This window comes from Panthera tigris, chromosome X (assembly GCF_018350195.1).
Source record: "Panthera tigris isolate Pti1 chromosome X, P.tigris_Pti1_mat1.1, whole genome shotgun sequence".
Classification (NCBI taxonomy): Eukaryota; Metazoa; Chordata; class Mammalia; order Carnivora; family Felidae; genus Panthera; species Panthera tigris.
The window spans coordinates 19,677,501-19,697,527 of record NC_056677.1 but is presented as its reverse complement, the minus strand read 5'-3'; the positions used below and the strand labels follow the sequence as shown (position 1 = coordinate 19,697,527).

The following is a 20,027-nucleotide window of genomic DNA, read 5'->3' as shown; positions in this document are numbered from 1 at the left end:
GAGAGAGAGAATCCTAAGCAGGCTCTGTGCTGTTAGTGTTGAGCCTGTTGTGGGGCTGGATTTCCCCAGCTGTGAGATCATGACCTGAACTGAAATCAAGAGTTGGATGCTTAACCAACTTGAACCACCCAGGCACCCCTTGATTTTTTTTTAATTTAAAAAATTGTAAGCTTAAGCCTCAGGAAGGTGGATCTTTAAAAATATTTTTTTAGGGGCACCTGGGTGGCTCAGTCGGTTAAGCGTCCGACTTTGGCTCAGGTGTTGATCTCATGGTTTGTGAGTTTGAGCCCCACATGGAACCTACTTCAGATTTTGTATCTCCCTCTCTCTCTGCCCTTCCCTGCTCACGCTCTCTCAAAAGTACATTAACATTAAAAGAATATATATGTTTAGGATTTTACGTAAGTGTATATAACATTATGCCAAAATTGCATTACCTAAATAATGGAACTGGTAACAGTTGCTTTGCTATTGAAGAATAAATACATAGTAGTTATGATAAACATTTTCTTCCTACTAAGAGCTAGGTACAAATTATAGAAGTGTGTATGTATGTGTGTATCTATAGATTTATGTATGTATGTGTGTATGTATATTTGTGTATCTCCTTTCACATGGAGACCTTTGTAGAGCTATTTACCTGAAATACACATTTCATCACATTCATATAGTAGCAACTCTCTTCAAAGACCTTTCATTGACATAGTGTTGTCAGAAAGTTCTTGTAAGAAATACAAGGATGAATTCCATGATATCAGATGGGTGGGGGTGGGGTACAAAAATATCATTAAATAATAAAACAGTGGTTAATGTATTTGAGAATAAAATATACAACCTGGAAGTCTACTGACAGATGGAAAACTTAGGATGTAGCATTAGATATGTCCTTGGACAGAGAAGAAATGATGGGAGTGGGGAATGATTGCATGAGATTCTGGGGACTAAGACCCCTGAAAGAGCAGTCTGCCACAATCATTGTAAAGTTCCGAACACTGCTAAGGCTTAGCTGGGGAATATTCGACACACGATTACATATTTGAGGCAGAAGCAGGGAATTATAGATGTCATCTACGTATTAGTGGTCTGAAAAGACATTGCCCAGTGTATTTCCCAGAAACTTGAAGCCACCTCTTGACCTATTATTTTGGATAAGCCCCTACGTGTTAGGGCACGTTCTCTTCTGCCGCACAGGCAGCTACTAAACTACACTGGTCTCCTTTCTTTAATCAGTTGGCAGCTGTCTCTAGAGAAGAGTCTCTTCACCTTACTATTGACATCTCAGGCCACATACTTCTTTGCTCTGGGGGCTGTCCCATGCATTGTAGGATGTTTAGTAGTACTCCTGGCGTCTACCCACCAGATGCCAGTGGCACTCCCACAGTTGTAACAACCAAAAACATTTGTGGACATTACCATGTCCCCTGGAGGCAGTTGAGAACAGCTGCATGTTCCGGGAACAGGTGTCCTGTAGCTACATCCCAGTCAGGCCCGGGGCCCATCCTTTCCAGTAGGACAAGGGGACTCTCCTTTCTGAACAGTTTTTCTTGTCTTCTGTAAATGGTCACACAAGATCATCTTTAAGGATATAATTTTGGATCTGTGGACTTTCAGAAGTCAGCTTTTGAAGGGATAATTTATAGAAGGCATTGAAGAGGAGTGCATATTTATTGCTATGTTTGTCAGGCTATTTACATTACCCAGTTAACATGAAAGTGCTGAGTCAGGATGTATTTTCACTTATTTGTGAAATGGCTACACTTTCAGCACCTGCCTAAGTAATCATATGCTAAGCTCCTTGAGGGCAGAAACTTGTCTTTGGTTACTTGGTAAGTGCCAAGTATATAGAGTAGATGATCAAAAGTTGCTGAATGAAACAATAGCTGGCTTTTTGGGGATGTATCTAAATTGTCTTCCTTGTAAACATACCTAAAATGAATACGTAGCTAGAAAACTATTAATGGAATGGAAATTAGTAATCAAGAAGATACAGCTGTATTCCAGGAGTAAAAATTTCTAATTTTCTAATTGGAAAGAGGAAATATCAAGAATTCCAGGGGAGCCTGGGTGGCTGGGTTAAGCACTTGACTCTTGATTTCAGTTCAGGTCATTATCCCAGGGTCGTGGAATCAAGCCCCACGTCGGGCTCTGTGCTGAGCATGGAGCCTGCTGAAGATTTTCTCTCCCTTTGCCCCCTTCCCCCACTCACGCTTTCTCACTCTAAAAAAAGGTTGGATTCCAACTGTATTGAAAGTAGATTGACAAGACTATCATAAACCTGTCTAGACACCAAAGTACTAGCAGTCTTCAACTTTACTAATAGATCGGCTTCTAAAATTTCAACAGTAAACTAGCATTTAGAACATACTTAGCAAAGGGTTATAACTGGCAGTTGGGTTTCCACATCCAAGTCCAAATACCCGCCACTAGTCACTTGCCATTTATGACAGAACTCCGGAGTTTCAGCCAGGAGGCTGGTAATACCTTCAATTTTAGTGATGGCCTACCTCGGGGAGTGAGGGGCTTTTTGTGTGTCGAGAGGGGATTAGCATGGAAGCCAGATGAGGCAGTCTCTTTGGCACCAGCTCCCGTAACTACACAGCACATATACAGATAATTACACTACAGTCTTTGCCATAGTGGGGTGGTAAGTGGGATGATGGAAGTAGCACTGGAGTTCAGCTTTATATATGGTCGTTTGCGAAGAGCCAGCTACATACATTTAGGGATTCAATTTTTGTTAAACTATATAAGCATATTGTTACGTGTAGATTTGGTACACATTGAAAACGTGAATTTAGAGGAAGTAAGGGATGTAGGGGCTGTTCTAAAGGGCTTCGTGTCGTACAGAACAGTGAGTTCTGGGGTCAACTCTCCCTACCCAGATGCTATGGAAGGTGAGTATACATCACAACTTGTTTTTTCCTGCCACCCTCAAAGGTATAAAGAAGTGAGCCACAATAGAGTGTTAAGACCCCAGAAACTAGAATTAGCCTGTTTGGGTTCAAAATCTGATTCTACCTATGCTAGCTAGTGGTGTGACTTTGGGCAATCAATTTATCTGAACTTCACTTTCCTCGACTATAAAAATAACTCAGAGAATTGCCCTGGAGATTAAATGAGATGATGCAGCTAATCTACCTAACAGGATGCTTCGCACATGGCACTTGTTACATAAATATTAGTTACTATTGTTACTAGCTGGACTCAATCTGACGTTTTTTACTTCTGAAAGATAGGGAATAAATGTGTACCTTGTGGCATCAGTGTTTTAACTTTGGACCTGACATGAATTAAATAAATTTTTTTTAATGTTTATTTCTTTTTGAGAGAGAGAGCGAGCATGAGTGGGGAAGGGGCAGAGAGAGAGAGACACACACACACAGAATCTGAAGCAGGCTCCAGGCTCTGAGCTGTCAGCACAGAGCCTGACTTGGGCTCAAACCCACAGACTGCGAGATCATGACCCGAGCCGAAGTCAGATGCTTAACTGACTGAACCACCCAGGCACCCCATGACCTGACATGAAGTTTTATATTCTCCAAGAAATTACTGGCGTAACACAGTATGGTAGTAAAACGGTGAGCTTTACTGAGAATTGTCAAGCATGGTAACGTGAGGAAGTATTTTTCAGTTGACTTTATCAAAATACTTCAGTTTTCCAGCTGGATCTGGAATTATCTGTTAAAAGAAAAGCAAATTATTCATTTTAAAAATGTTATTTTTTGTTGAAGTATAATTGATCTAAAGTATCCTGTTATTTTCAGGTATATACCATAGGGATTTGATATTTTTATACATTATGAAATGATCCCCACAAGAGGTCTAGTTACCATCCGTCATCACACGAAATTATTACGTTATAGACTATATTCCTTGTGCTGTACTTTTCATGTCTGTGATTTCTGTATTGTATAACTGGAAGTTTGTACCAATTAATCCCCTTCATCTATTTTGCCCATCCCCCAACACAGCTCCCCTCTGGCAACTGCCAGTTTGGTCTCTATTTTTAATAGTCTGGGGTTTTGTTTGTTCATTTGTTTTGCTTTTTTAAGAGTCCACATAGAAGTGAAACCACACGGTATTGGTCTTTCTCTGACTTATTTCACTAGCATAATATCCCCTAGGACCATCTATGTTGTTGTAAATGTAAAGACTTCATTCTTTTTTATGGCTGAGTATATTCCATTGTATTTATACACACCACATCTTCCTTATGCATTCATTTCTTGATGGATACTTAAGTTGCCTTCATTTCGTGGCTATTATAAATAATGCTGCAGTGAACACAAGGGTACATACATCTCTTAAAATTGGTATTTGCAAATTACTCATTTTAAAAGCCAAAGTGCATCATTAGCAGTCTGGCATGAGTTGCCCATCTCTTCACTAAAAAAGATAAACTATGATTTTTGTGTCCCAGATTATATCATGTATAAGGAAAAACTGGATTTGTCCTAACTACTAATCTCAGCTATCCAAAAAGGCAAATAATTTGTTAATAAATTAACATCTGTACTCAAGCATCCCCCAATTTACTTACAGATCTTCTCTTGGCCACCAGGCTTTCATGATATCTTCAGGTTTGATCTAATTAAGTCAAACACATTAAGAGAGCATGGCTACAGATGTTAATGTATTTTTTTAAATTTATTTTTCATGTTTTATTTTTTGTTTTTTGAGAGACAAAGAGAGACAGAGTGCAAGCAGGGGAGGGGAAGAGAGAGAGGGAGACACAGAATCTGAAGCGGGCTCCAGAGCCGTCCGCACAGAGCCTGATGCGGGACTTGAACCCATGAATGTGAGATCATGACCTGAGCTGAAGTCAGACACTAAACCGAATGAGCCACCCAAGCGCCCAGATGTTAATGTATTTTTAAAGTCATCTGCTGATGAAATGTGAGTATGCCACAACCTGAAAGGCAGCAGTGTGTTCAAATGGATTTTTAATTTTTCATTTTCTTAAAAATAATTGACATACAAGAGTATGTGTATTAAATTATTAGTGTATTTAGTTTAGTGTATTAGTTTCACGTGTATATCATAGTGATTCAGTATATACATTATGAAATGTCACTACAAGTCTAGTTACCATCTGTCCCCATACACAGTTGTTACAATATTACTGACATATTCCCTATGCTGTATTTTTCATCCCCATGACTTATTTTATAACTGAAAGACTACTTCTTAATCCCCCTCATGTATTTTGTCCATCCTCCTACTGCTGTCCCCTCTGGCAGTCATTAGTTCTCTGTATCTATGAGTTTCTGTTTTTTTTTTTTTTTTTTTTTTTTTTAGATTTTACACACACACACACACACACACACACACACACACACCTCACGGTATTTGTCCTCCTCTGACTTCTTTCACTAGCATAATACCCTCTAGGTCCATCCATGTTTTTGCAGATGGTAAGATTTCATTCTTATTATGACTAATGTTCCATTGTGTATATATACTACACATTTTCTATCTGTCAAATGGATTTTCTGGAGGTTTGGAATTGCAACCTTTGAATCTCAAACTGCAAAGTAAAAAAAAAAAAATACTCAAATACGACATGAAGTATTACCTTCAATAACTATTCAGTGAATGTACAAACACTCTGAAAGAAAAAAAATGTTCCCTCTTTAAAAGCATCACAGCCTTAGAAGATTAGATTTTTTTGAAATTTCCAATATAATTTGACCTCACATTAACTATGTTATTTGATAGTTACAGGTCAAGTACATCTATCTCTGTACAAAAAGTAACCTACTGTAATCAGTTTACTGTAGTTTATACGCATTTTCTTCAGAATTTTTCTTCAGCATATAATAAATATTACCTAGTTTTTCAGGCATCATTTCAAGTATTCTGTGTTTGCCAATATATAACGTCTCTGCATTTAAATTCAATCTGTAAGTACTTGTAGAATAACTACTCTGTGCCAGTAGTGTGCTGGGCAGTGGGGTGTACAAGGATAAGGGCATTAAAGTTCCCGCCTTTGAGGCTTGTACAACCATGTGGGGAAGATGTGCGTGTACACGACAGCTTTTGCTGCAACGCACAATATGATCACGTATGACACAGGCCGTGACTGAATGGAGGCTGAGATGGCATCAAGGAAGGCGTCAGAGTGAAGGTGGCATTTATGTGGGTCTTGAAAGACGAGAATAATTTAGAGAAGGGAGAAGCTATTCCAGGCTAAAGAGCTGAGCAAAGGCACACAGGTGTGAGAAAGCAGGGCTTATTTTGGGACACACTGAGTGGTGGCACACCACGGGAGCACAGCGTGCGTGCGTGCGTGCGTGCACTGTAGGGAAGAGGGCCTGCGACAGGCTGCTAGATAAGAACAATGCCAAGTATGTGAAGTTGGGCCCACGAGTCCTGGAGGGCTGCTAAAAGAGTCTGCTTTAGAGAGCGACATGCTCTAGGGGGAAGAGAACCTGAGGTCAGGGCAACCCATCAGGCGGCCTGTGCGGTACACAGGCGAGAACTGACGGGGACACAGGAAAAATTCATCTCTTTTCAAAACTACCCCAAACTAGCTGCCACCCTCACCACAGTCACCAAAGAGGACACATTTGTCACTTACTTCGCTGTGTTCCAATTCTCCATGGCATGTGACACCGGTGTCCCTATTTCCTTCCCTGCAGCCCACCCAATTCCTGCCACACAGGCCCTCTTTATGTTTCCTGAACATGCTAAGCTGGTTCCTGGCCTCAAGGCCTTGCCCTTGCTTTTCTTTCTGCACCGCTCTATGCTTCACTCACTCCGTCTGTTCACTCACGTTTCAACTTAAATTTCATCTTTGAAGTCTTTCCTGACCACTTAATCCCCCAGGCCAGACACTACCCCATCAACTCTCATCATCGTGTTTCTCAAAGCATTTGCCATAATCTAAAATTAGGATTAGAATGTAACTCCAAGGGTGGACTTTGGCTACGGTATTCACTAATAAATACCATCTGCTCATTGTAATAGTTTGAATAGTTGCCATACAGCAGGTGCTCCAGAAATGTCTGTTCAAAGAACGCTTGTAGAATCAGAGTAGAATTGTGGTTGTTGGGCTGGGGGTGGGGGAAATGGGGGGATGCCAGCCGAAGGGTACAAGCCTTCAGTTTTAAGATAAGTTCTAAAAATGTAATATGCAACACAGTGACTATAGTTAGTAATACTGTTTTGTGTACTTGAAATTTGCTAAGAGGGTAGACCTTAAGCGTTTTCACCACACACGAAAGAAGGTTATCTTGTGAGGTGATGGATTTGTTAATTAGGCAGACTGTGGTAATAATTTCACAATGTATGCATATATCAAATCATCACTCATACAGTTTAAATATATATAATTCTATTCGTCAAATATGTCTCAATAAAGCTGAGAATAAAAAAAGAATGCCCGAACACAGTATGTGATAACATAACTCATGGTTTTTATCACATTCTCAGAGGGTTTGTGGACCCTCTAAAACTTGATCAAGTGGATAGTCAGTATGTTTTCTGAAATGTAAAATACTCATCCTCTAATACCTTCGTAGTTAATTTGTACTTCTTGGAAGTTCTTGCTGATCTCAGTACACGCCTGTGATTGACGGTGATGTTAGTCATCACTCACTGTTGGCTTTGCTACAGGTCCAGGGGAACATGCCCCCTACTTTGAAAATCCATCCAGAAATGCTTTCTAAGGCTTCTCAGGTGACACCTGAAGCTTCTGATTCATATTTCTATCTGTAAGCCTCACAATCAATAACTGTAAACTAACCTGATGACTAAAGTACCTAGTGCTCAAAGTACCTTTAATGCCTAATTTCATATCTATCTTTGACATCCATCAGATCTGTGTAAATAAATTGTACTGTAAATAAATTTGTACTATAACATTAACTCTGATCCCCAAAGGTAATGCTGTTTTGCAAACCCATCAAAAACAGGTTCAAAATCAGTGAAATGTTACTTTACTCAATCTGAGTTCGGTTATAGAGTGAATTTCTACCTCTCATTGTCTAGGATGAATAGTACTTTTTTGTTGGTGTACTAAAGAAGAAAGTTTTACGGATCTGTATTTTTCTTTTATCCTAAGATAATGATTTCTTCCTCCAATGCTCTAGTATTTGTCAGTTTCCTAACTACAGTTTGTATAAAACTGTTGATCTTTAGTAGATAAACATGTTATTTTAAAACAGTTCAGACAAGTGTCCAAATTTTATTTTGGCCAGAGACTACTTCAGGGATTGTCTATAAATTATATAGCCTCCCTAAATGTAAGGATATACCTGTTTCGATCTTCCTTCAAATGATAAGGAGAGAAGCATTAGCTTCAATGTTATTTAAGCCAGATTTTCTCAAAAGTTTTTACTGTAGACAGAAAGGTTTTGCTTGTGACTATTTTCTTTGCCCATAATGTGTAGCAAGAAATTCCATTTATGATCTCTAAGACCTCTGAATTTATTCTACCAGGTCTCCACTGTTCCCTTTTTTTGATGGTGTATTTCTCTGGATACTTGGCTTTAAAATTCATAGCATTAAATCACGTATTCTGCTTTCTCCAGTTTCAGCCACTCTCTCTATAGTCCAAAGAATGCCTGTACTCTTATGATTTCTGTCTATTAATATTTACTTCATTTACAAAATCAAGATAGTTCTATTACAAGGAGAGATTACTGTAAGGTTGGCATTTTTTTTCCCCCCAGCTATCCCCTTAACAGAAAAATGTTTGACTTACTGTTTCACTACCTGGTTTCCAACCAGCAGGACAGACTGAAAGGAACAAAAATTGGCAAAAAGGTTAAAAACAGATTTCACTTCTCTTCACAACTCTTGGCTTTTGTTTTTCCAAAATGAAACTGAAAATGGAGCCTATAATAATGAGAACATTTCTAGGCCACTGAACACCTGACTACTGTTAGCTTACCTGTTTGCACCAAGGAATTTCAGTCACGGAGTTTATAAGCAGGTAGCTCATCTATTTCCATTTTTGCCAATTTTTTCTAGTTACACGTACACTATAAGAAACCAAATTGAGCATTCCTCTAATAAAGTTGGAAGGTTTGGGAATCTGGTGAACTGAAAGGTTGGGGCATGGCAAAAATTTCTCTGAATTTACAGAAACTTCCAATATAAGCTTCTCTTCTGTTTTCTGCAGTATTTTGTAGTGATATCATAATTTGCTGTTTGCCAAATGAGAGTTTAAAATTACTAGGAAAGTGGGATTTCCCCTTTCTGTGAAATGCACCCTTATCCAGGCACTGAGTTACACTTTGGAAAGGAATGTGTAACATATGTTCCACTTTAGCAAAATCTGACCTTTTCTATTTAGCTACTGCAAACACGTGCAGTGAAAGGATAAACTTCTAGATTACTGGTATGATACCGAATAGCTGAGGAAAAAAGCTAAATCAAATCATGTAAACATGAAAATAAAACCTGTATTACTAAATATTGTCAGACAGGCACATTTTAAAGTTTACAGAAACTTAATTTGAAAAATTGCAGTAGCAGAAACTTTTCTCTTTGAGCACATCCAAAAGGACCGTGCAAGTAATGAATATTTTTGCATTTTACCCTGTAAGTAGAATATATTAGTGATATTTTGCTAAAAGCACTTTAATAAATGGATCTGCTCAAAATATCAGGTAATAATTTGAAAACAATCAGAAGACTTTGGAACCATCCACATTACTTTCTGAGTAAGAAACAAAATTAATCATGCCATAATCTCTCAAATGAAAAAATCAAAAGGCTAAGATGTTTAGAAGGAAAGGGTACCTTCTCCATGTTTGTCAGTGTACTGGAATGCTTGAACCAAACGCAGTGTCTCATCCACTGATCTTCCCACAGGAAGGTCATTCAGAGTAATTTGTCTTAGGATCCCTTTGTCATCAATAATGAAAAGGCCTCTGTAAGACACAAGAGTGGTACAGGTGAGGTCATTTAATCTCAATTAAGACAAGTATTAGTTCATGTGAATCCCTGTGCCATCCACACAGAAGGATGTTATACAGAACCAATAACATGCTACCTATCTTCCTGACTGGTACAAAAAACACAGGCAAATACAGCACCCCCCTGCCCCCCACACTTACCTACTGTATAATTTGGGATTATCATTGTTAAATGGTAGCTTTAGAAATTTGTTTTTGTCTTTGAAATGGACTGTTGTATTTCTAGTCGAATCTTCACAAGTACTAGGTTTGGGATTTTACTGCACTGTAAGTGAGATTATGAAATTACATAGCAAAGTCTTCCTCTGGGTGAAGGTGTGATCCATCTTTCTTATCTCTGACTCTTTAGAACATCTTTGTATTTCCTTTTTCAATGGTGGAAAAAGACAAAGTCACCAAAGTTACCTTTCCCTCTAAATCTCTATATGTGTGACTCACTTTAATGGCCTAGGGAATAATTGAATAGTTTAACCTAAAAGACCTGCCGAAATGGAGTGGTGTTACAAGAGTTAAAGCAGACTAGAGAAAAACAAAAATTTCCAAAGGACTATCGTCTTTATTTCAGTCAGTATGGATTACAACCCAATACTTGGTTTAGAGAAAGATCTCAGGTTAGTAGGGCTAATTGTGTACGAGTATTAAAAATAATAACTATTTTTTTTAACATTTATTTTTGAGACAGAGAGACACACAGCATGAACGGGGGAGGGGCAGAGAGAGAGGGAAACACAGAATCGGAAGCAGGCTCCAGGCTCTGGGCCATCAGCCCAGAGCCCGACGCGGGGCTCAAACTCGCGGACTGCGAGATCGTGACCTGAGCTGAAGTCGGACGCTTAACCGACTGAGCCACCCAGGCGCCCCAATAACAACTATTTTTAATAGAAATATACAGAATTATATATCTCTTACATGAAACTTTATTTCAAAATCATATTAAACATAACTAAAATGTTCCTGCTTATCCTACGATACATTCTTTTAATGAGCACCAGGAAGTCTGAACTAACTATAGCTCCGTCTCCTTGGACTAGGTCAACTTGGCCAAATGTGGGGACAAAACTATTAACTACTATTCATATGGGTGTTCTTTCGTGTAGCTACTTTTACGGTAGAAAACGGTTGTCAATGGTGATGAAGTCTATTCTGAAGTAAGTGAGCCTGAGCTGAAATTTTGAGCTTACTTCTGTAACGTACATCATACCAACACACACCACAGAGAAACAAATCTGCCCTTTCTTTGGTAGCAAATTCGAGTTCTGTTTTCTCTTTTAATTTTGCGAATTTTTATCTTTTGTAGACTTTGAGACTAAGACATTTGCCATATTTGGTATAATATATACATATGTCTCTTCCTCAGAGAACAGATAGGTCATTTTTATAAAAAAATCAGAAATTAAAATGACAATATGTATCTCAATAAGAACCTCAGAAACTAAAGGTAGCAGGGCAATGCTTTCAAATGTCTTTCAATCTAGAATTCTATACCTAGTGAAATTGTTAATCAAGCACAAGAGCAGAATAAAAACATTTTCAGGCATGGAAGTCCTCAAGTATTTTACCTTCTAATGACCTTTTTAAAAATATTTTTTAATGTTTATTTATTTTAGAGAGAGAGACAGAGACAGAGTGTGAGCGGGGGAGGGGCAGAGAGAGAGGGAGACACAGAATCCGAAACAGGCTCCAGGCTCCGAGCTGTCAGCACACAGCCTGATGCAGGGCTCAAACCCATGAACCGTGAGATCTTGATCTGAGCCAAAGTCAGATGCTCGATCAACTGAGCCACCCAGGCGCCGGTCCAATGACCTTTTATTAGGAAGCTATGAGGATGTGCTTCAGCAAAAAAAGAGGGATTAAACAAAGAAGTCAGGCATGGGAGCCTAAAAAGTGGGCATCCAACAGAGAAGAAGTGAAGCAAATTCCCAGGATGCTGGTGTGCAAAGCGCTACGACAGCAGCTGTGGAGCAGGTCTATAGAGTGGTCAGTCTGAACTGGAACAGGAGGATGGAGGTTTCCAGGAAAAACAAATGACATGAAATATGTAGTATTTAGAGTGGTTACAACTAGCCGGGAAGTTTAGGAAGAATTAGTGATAGGTATATAGAAAACTAAATGAATGAAACAAAAAAGTAGTAGTTTATTAGCCACAATAAAATAACAAAAAGTTTACTAGAAGGGAAATGTAAACCCTTGGACACTACACTTAAGAGCTTAGCAGTGAATAATACTTATATAAAAAAAAATAAATACTGGCTTAATCCACAATTACCACATATTACACGGAAAGATAAGTTTGGGGATGGTGTAAGAAAAGTACTATTTACCATTATAAATAATGTCAAAATTGATAAATTCAGAAAAACTACAGGAGTTGGAAGTATGGAGATAAATAGTAAAAGCAGTAGCTAAAGAATTGAAAGCAGTTTCCTCCAGAAGCAGCACTAGGAGTAGGGAGGGGATTGTTGCTTAAGACAATCTGACTTTTGGGGTGCTTGGGTGGTTCAGTCAGTGAGCGTCTAACTTCGGCTCAGGTCATGATCTCATGATTCGTGGGTTTGAGCCTCGCATAGGGCTCTGTGCTGACAGCTCAGAGCCTGAAGCCTGCTTCAGATTCTGTGTCTCCCTCTCTCTCTGCCCTTCCCCTGCTCATGCTCTCTCTCTCTCAAAAATGAACAAACAAAAAAGACAATCTGACTTTTTAAAAAAAAATTTTTTTTAACGTTTATTTTTGAGACAGAGAGAGACAGAGCGAGACAGAGCATGAACGGGGGAGGGTCAGAGAGAGAGGGAGACACAGAATCCGAAACGGGCTCCAGGCTCTGAGCTGTCAGTACAGAGCCTGACGCGGGGCTCAAACTCACGGACCGTGGGATCATGACCTGAGCCGAAGTCAGACGCTTAACCGACTGAGCCACCCAGGCGCCCCCTGACTTTTAAAAACTATGTGCATGTATTTCTTTGATGAAAATAAAAAATGTAAAAAGAAACTACAAAATAGCTAGTATTAGATAATTTTACTCGGTTAGTATTCAAAGAATTCCAAATTAAAAAAAAAATTTTTGAATGTTTATTTTTGAGAGAGAGAGAGCTAGTGAGCGAGCGAGCAGGAGCCGGGGAGGGGCAGAGAGAGAGAGAGACACAGAATCTGAAGCAGGCTCCAGGCTCCGAGCTGTCAGCACAGAGCCCGACACGGGCTCGAACTCACGAACTGTAAGATCATGACCTGAGCCGAAGTCGGACACTCAACCGACTGAGCCACCCAGGCGCCCCCAAATAATTCCAAATTTTAAAACAGCTTCAATCTTTTTAGTGGCATTTTACTTTCTGTGAATTAACTTAATAATAAACTATGAAAGGAGAAAATATTAAAGGCTTGGCGAGTAGAAAAAAAGAAACTATTGGTAGTGACACATGATATAATATGAAGGAACCTTGGAAACATTGTGCTAAGTGAAAGAGGATAGTCATAAAAAAGCACACAGTGTAGGATTCCATTTATATGAAATGTCCAGAATAGGCAACCACAGAGACATGAAGTAGGTAAGTGGTTGGCTGCCCAGGGCCAGGGTGGGGGGACTGGGGAAAGGGAGAATAACTGCTAAGGGGTGTGGGGTTTCTTTTTAGATTAATGCAAATGTTCTAAAATTGACTGTAGTGATGGCTGCACAACTCTCTGGGTATACTAGAAACCCCGGAATGCTTTAGATGGGTGAGTTGTGTGTGAATTAGATCTCCATAAAGCTGTTATAAAAAACAGAGGATTATAAAATACTGACATCTTCACATAAACATTTTAAAAAAGAAACTATTCTCACTGCAACGCAAATTGAAACTATAATTATAACAAAATCACAGCTGTTCTAAAGTTGCCCTTTTTTCAAAGACTTACAGTGGTGTTTTCTTAATTTTTCCCACTCCTCAAGGCACAAGTCTGCTGAATACTATGATACTTGTATTTGGAAAAACCATTACTGGCGTCATTTTAGAAATAGAAAAGAGGAGAAAGAAACAGATAAGGAGTTTGGGTACTGGGGTTCAAGTGTGGGCTCTGCCATTAATTATTTAACTTTGGCTAAGTTCATAGAATTCTATGAATCTGTTTATCTGTGAAATGACAGAGCTTCCAGCTCTAACAGTCTATGATAACTCACAGAGTTTAAGTAGGGCACTTGCCAATTATTTTAAAACACTACAACATTTTTGCAAATAGAGCAAATAATACTTCTTGCCTTGCATCTTCTAACTCCATTTTAAGGAGGATTACAAATATATTTGGATTTGTCCTAATATAAAACCACTGAAAGGTACCTAAGAGTGTGGCCTGAGTCCTCCAGATATACACCATAGTCCTTTGAGATTTGATGATTCAGATCTGAAAGAAGCGGAATCTTTATTGGCCCAAGTCCTCCTTGTCTTCGAGGGGTATTAATCCTGTAACAAACAGAACATTTACCTCTCAGAGCTAAGCAAATGGCATGTATCCAAACAGCACTCTTTCTCTGCAGACACATACAAATGAATGAACGCACAACACACACATTCTTTCTCTAATGAAAACAGGCTAATATACATTCTATTTTTTGCCTTTACTCCCCAGTTAATATATTCATTTCTTTTAAACACTAAATATGGAGATACATATCACATTTTTAATGTGTTGACACAGTGTTTTTTATTTATCTATATTGGTAGACATTTAAACTGTTTCAGTTTTTCTTCTGCTTTTATAAACACTGCCGGAAACATTTCTGTATTCTCAGCTTTGTACACCTGTCTGATTAATTCCTAGAAGAGGAACTGATGGATCAAAGGATATACACTGTCCTAAGTATAACCTTAGAATTGTGATCACAAGACAAAACCTTGAGAAGAACAATAAAACTAGATAATATTTTAATATTCTTAGACACAAAGAAATGCAAAGTCCATTTGAAGCAGCAAAGTAAGTTAGTTACAAAGTCAGACACATCAACCTTCAGATTTAGGTATTCTTTTTTTTTTTTTAAGTATTCTTTTGAAACCAGGGAAAGTCGGCTGGTGTCCCAATGGGAAGGCACTGACATAGCAGCTGGAAAACAGGGAAATACTGCTTCAGATGTCTGCAGCCCCAGTTCTGATACCCAAGTAGAAATTTCTGGTTAATATGAATCCTATCCAGCTGAGACTGCATCCCCCCAAATTCCTTGAGAAACCAATGCCAAATTATTTGGGATGACATAACTTTTTCCTTAGTGGATTTGTGTTGGAACCTACAAAGATTTAGAATTACTACAGAAGTGACAAAGCAAATTAAACCCATGGTTTTCGCTTTGTGATTCCTATTGAAAATGTGTAATGTGAAATTTTATTCAGTTTATAAATTGTAAAGAAACATTTTAAGTATTTTTTTCAATGTTTGTTTATTTTTGAGAGAGAGAGAGAGAGAGAGCAAGAAGGGGTGGGGCAGAGAGAGAGGGAGACACAGAATCTGAAGCAGGCTCCAGGCTCTAAGCTGTCAGCACAGAGCCTGACGTGGGGCTCGAACTCATGGACCGTGAGATCACGACCTGAGCTGAAGTAGGACACTTAACCGACTGAGTCACCCAGGTGCCCCAAGAAACATTTTAAAAGGATTTAAAATATATTTGCAAGAATTATTACTTAAGTTTTGGAAGTTTTATCTCCAAGTTGAGATAAAGGAAATAAAATATATTAAATATGTAACTGCATTTAAAAATACTTGAGATAATTACTTAAGAAAATATAAATTGTAGCTCCTGCACCAATTAATATTTCAGTTATATATGTGTATATATAATTATAAATACAGAAAAAGATGTTTTGAATTTTTCACTTTAATGAATTGAATATTAACTTTTAAAACCAAAAATATTTCTGTACCATCTTTATTGTGCATAAAATTTTGTGCACAGAATTTTGGACATGCAAAATTCACATAAACACACACATTTCAGCTTGTAAAACATACTGCCTAATTGCTCTCCAGAAATGCTAAACCTACTGTGTGTGTGGGAAAAGAATGACACCTTTGTCATCACTGGATGAAATTTTTCAATATTTGAAATCTTGGCCAATCAGGGAAAAAAATGGCATCTCTTGTCATTTTTTTTTTTTGTTTAAAAAAAAAAATTTTTTTTTGACGTTTATTTATTTTTGAGACAGAGAGAGACAAAGCATGAACGGGGGAGGGTCAGAGAGAGGGAGACACAGAATCTGAAACAGGCTCCAGGCTCTGAGCTGTCAGCACAGAGCCTGACGTGGGGCTCGAACCCACGGACCACGAGATCATGACCTGAGCCGAAGTCGGCCGCTTAACCGACTGAGCCACTCAGGTGCCCCTCTTGTCATTTTAATTTACAATTCTTTGCAATTAATTAGGTGAAACACCTTTTCACATTTAATGAATTAAAAAATTATTTACAAAATCAAGAAAATCATTGCTTCTTGAAAAATAATTATAAAAACTATTTTGAGTTTGACTTAGTATTAGACAACTATATAAGAGAAAAATGGAATTATAAAGAATTTTTTTTCTTCCAGTTTAAGGCTACCCAGTTTATCATAATAAAGTAATCATACATTTCAGTGGTTTCTGCTGAAACCATTGGATATCTGCTGAAACCATATGGATATTATGTCTTTTGCACTGAACTTTTTTATTTAAAGAAAAAATTTTTTTAATGTTTATTTATTTTTCAGAGAGAGAGCGTGAGTGGAGGAGGGGAAGAGAGAGACGGGGAGACACAGAATCTGAAGCAGGCTCCAAGCTCTGTGCTGTCAGCACAGAGCCCGACGCGGGGCTCCAAGTCACAAACTATGAGATCATGACCTGAGTGGAAGTTGGACGCTTAACTGACTGAGCCACCCAGGTGCCCCTGCAATGAACTTTTTTTTTCCACTCTGGAAATGTCCTATAAAATCCGTAAGCACTTTTACCATAACTTCATTGAACTCGCAGCTCTCAGATAATTCTACTTCCAAACTGATAACTATATTCCTGTCACATTAAGAGTTGTCTGCCCATAATTTAAAAGTAAATCCATTCCTTTTCCTACAAATCTAAGTGTAAGATACTGACCAGGCCAAATGGGTAAACTGTGAATCGACAGAGCATGCTACGACTTCAGCGTTGATAGATCTGAATTCTTCAATTCTGTCACCAAAGGCGATGATTTCAGTTGGACACACAAAAGTGCTGAAAGTTAAAAAAATATATATATATCGGTATTCTCAAAATACGCATGTACCTAAAGTTTCAAATGACTTAGTTGTTATAAACACCTTTAGCATATAAAAACACATATTAAGAACAACTTCAGGGGTGCTTGGCTGGCTCTGTTGGTAGAGCACGCAACTCTGAATGTCACAGTTGTGAGTTCGAACCCCACATTGGGTGGAGAGATTACTTAAACAAATAAAATCTTACAAAAACCAATTTTTATATATGAACACTGTCAAGATGCAGCTGTCTAAAAGACTGTCATTTGATCACATATCATTTAATTAAGAAAAGTATATTGCAGAGTTCCCAATTACATCTCAATGAACTGTATTTTTATAACCTAATGGATTGGTGGTCAACCAATATCCCCTTTTCCCTTACGGCAGCACCTCCTCTCCCTTCATTTGCTTTTATTTAACAATGATTTATATAGTGCCTTATAGCTTTCAAAGATGTATACAAATTTTACATCATTCCCTTTTTTAAATATTTCTATACCACCCCTATGAGCTAGATGCATGATGTTTATTTTAGAGATGAGGAAATCTCTTCCATCCCCCTCCCTTTCTTGATAAGGTCCTCTTCTACCCTGTCTCCCCATCCTGTTGTCAGAAGGGCATGTTTAGAGAATATTATCTCAGGGTAGTATTTTCCAAACCATGGTAGGGAATACTTAAGCCAATTTACTGAGTTCTAACTAACATTTTAAAAAAGTGGAATAGAAAATACGAGAATATACTATATACAGTAAGGGTGTTATGAAACATATGTATGTATAAGTGCATATATGTGTTCAGGAGTGATATTAAAAATATTTAATAACCTTAACTCAAAGTTGGCTTTAGCTCTGGAGGTTTCTTGAAGGGACCAGGTGGGAGGGGACTGGAAAAGTGGCTATTTACCATCTGGTACGGAAGTGTTTCAGTACTGTAATGAGCATGGCTGTACTGGTGCTTACAGACTGAATGTTACCCTGTATGTACATGGAGTGTATTGGGCGGCAACGAAAACTGTATTTCATACTGTGTGTCGTGGTCAAGAAAGTTGGAAGAACACAGACTTAGGGGACAAATTCCTACCACAGCCCAAAACAGGCTTTTCAAATGTTTCAGTTGTTCAAATGTAGAACTGCCACATGCAAAGCAGACAGTTCTAATGTAGATGATGTCTCTGGAAACCTGGGCTAAGATATATATATTTTTTAAATTTTTTATTTTTGAGAGAGAGAAGCACAAGTGGGGAAGGGGCAGAGAGAGAGGGAGACACAGAATCCGAAGTAGGCTCTCTGACAGTTCAGAGCCTGACGCGGAGCTTGAACCCACAAACCGTGAGATCATGACCTGAGCTAAAGTCGGATGATTGACTGTGCCACCCAGGCACCCTGATATGTATTGTTTTGAAAGTATTTATTTATTTATTTAGACACAGGAGACAGCACAAGCAGGGAAGGGGCAGAGAGAGAGAGAGAGAGAGAATCCCAAGCAGGCTCTGCAGTGTGCAGAGCCTGACGGAGGGCTCGAACCCATGAACTACGAGATCATGACCTGAGCCGAAACCAAGAGTTGGATGGTCAACTGACTGAGCCACCCAGGCGCTCCTATGACATGTATTTTTAACATATTCCAAAAGGTAGGTACGGTCAGCCCCGGCTTTCCTTCCTATTATTCAAAGAAATGCTATGTAGAGACACATTTATTCAACTTCTTAGTGAAGACAGAGAAAAAGTTCTGACTGAAAACTGAAGGGTTACATATATGACTTCTGTGCTTGCAGATTGTGGCAAATACCCGAGAATTCTTCCTTTCTAACCAGGCCCAATCTGGCATTAGATAGAAACAGAAAAAAGTGATCTTAGCTCTTTGCCCCAGAAGGCCATTGGTAACATCATGTTCTATATGTCTTATTCATTATGGGGTTTTAAGTAACACTGGCAGAAACAGAGGATATTTGTCTGCTGTGTTAGACTAATTTCAAAATTCACGTGTAGCGTCATATATATTCAACAGATGTGTTAACTTATTCGTTTTAGAACATGAATTTAGTAGGCCTATCATTTTTATATATTAAAATTTCTACTTCTGGCTTCTATTAGAAATTAAGTTACATCATACATTGTAGCTAGTCAGGCCACAATACAAATTGATTAGAAAGAAGAAAGTTCTTACTAATTTACAAGATTATGTATTATCCAGATTTATGACTTGTTTTATTCTCAATGTACTAATTTTCCTGAGAATTTTTCCTATTTGGATTACAGAAGGGGTCAGCAAACTTCAGTCAACAGGCCAAATCCAGCTTATCTTATTTTTTGTAAATAAACTTTCAATAGAAGACAATATTCATTCATTTATATGTAGTCACTGGCTGTTTTTTGTGCTACAATGACAAAGCTGAGTAGTTGCAATAGAGATCACAAGACTAAAATATTTTCTACGTGGCCCAGTATAGAAAAAGTTTGCCGACCTGTGGCCTAGGGACCACCTATAGAGATGAGCTGAAATACATCCTCCCTGTAAGGTTAAGGTTTTATTTATATAGTTCTAGATTAGTCCTAATGGAAAAAATACCTTAATATACAGTGGCAAAGACAGAAGAAACTTCTACTTTTTGTAACCAAAAAATATATTCAAACAGGAAAAAGATAAACTCAGGACAACTCTCTTTTTGGTATCTTCACTTTCATGGAATTTGAAAAACACTCCAGATAAAATTATATCATTGATAAGACTATAGCTGTAAAGAGTATTTGAGTCAACTTTCTATCTAAAAAGTACTCAATGTCAGAGTTAAAGAGAAAATTCCCCCCAATAACCATAATTTATATTAGTAGGCATTATTCCTCAGGCATATGCAGTATTTTCAGGAAAATATTCAAATCACAG

The 20,027-nt window shown here is 38.2% G+C and overlaps 1 protein-coding gene across 1 annotated transcript in view; it reads right to left on the bottom strand.

The window, feature by feature from the left end:
- Positions 1 to 3,565: 3,565 nt before the first annotated feature.
- The window catches only part of PRDX4 (peroxiredoxin 4), a 25,508-nt gene continuing 9,046 nt past the window's right edge, over positions 3,566 to 20,027 (bottom strand). The window contains exons 4-8 of the mRNA XM_042974261.1: positions 17,002 to 17,118; positions 14,232 to 14,354; positions 9,751 to 9,881; positions 8,708 to 8,742; positions 3,566 to 3,678 (exon numbers count right to left, since the gene is read on the bottom strand). Coding sequence (XP_042830195.1) covers positions 3,628 to 3,678; positions 8,708 to 8,742; positions 9,751 to 9,881; positions 14,232 to 14,354; positions 17,002 to 17,118 — 457 coding nt within the window. The 3' untranslated portion in view covers positions 3,566 to 3,627. The remainder of the gene's footprint in view (positions 3,679 to 8,707; positions 8,743 to 9,750; positions 9,882 to 14,231; positions 14,355 to 17,001; positions 17,119 to 20,027) is intronic.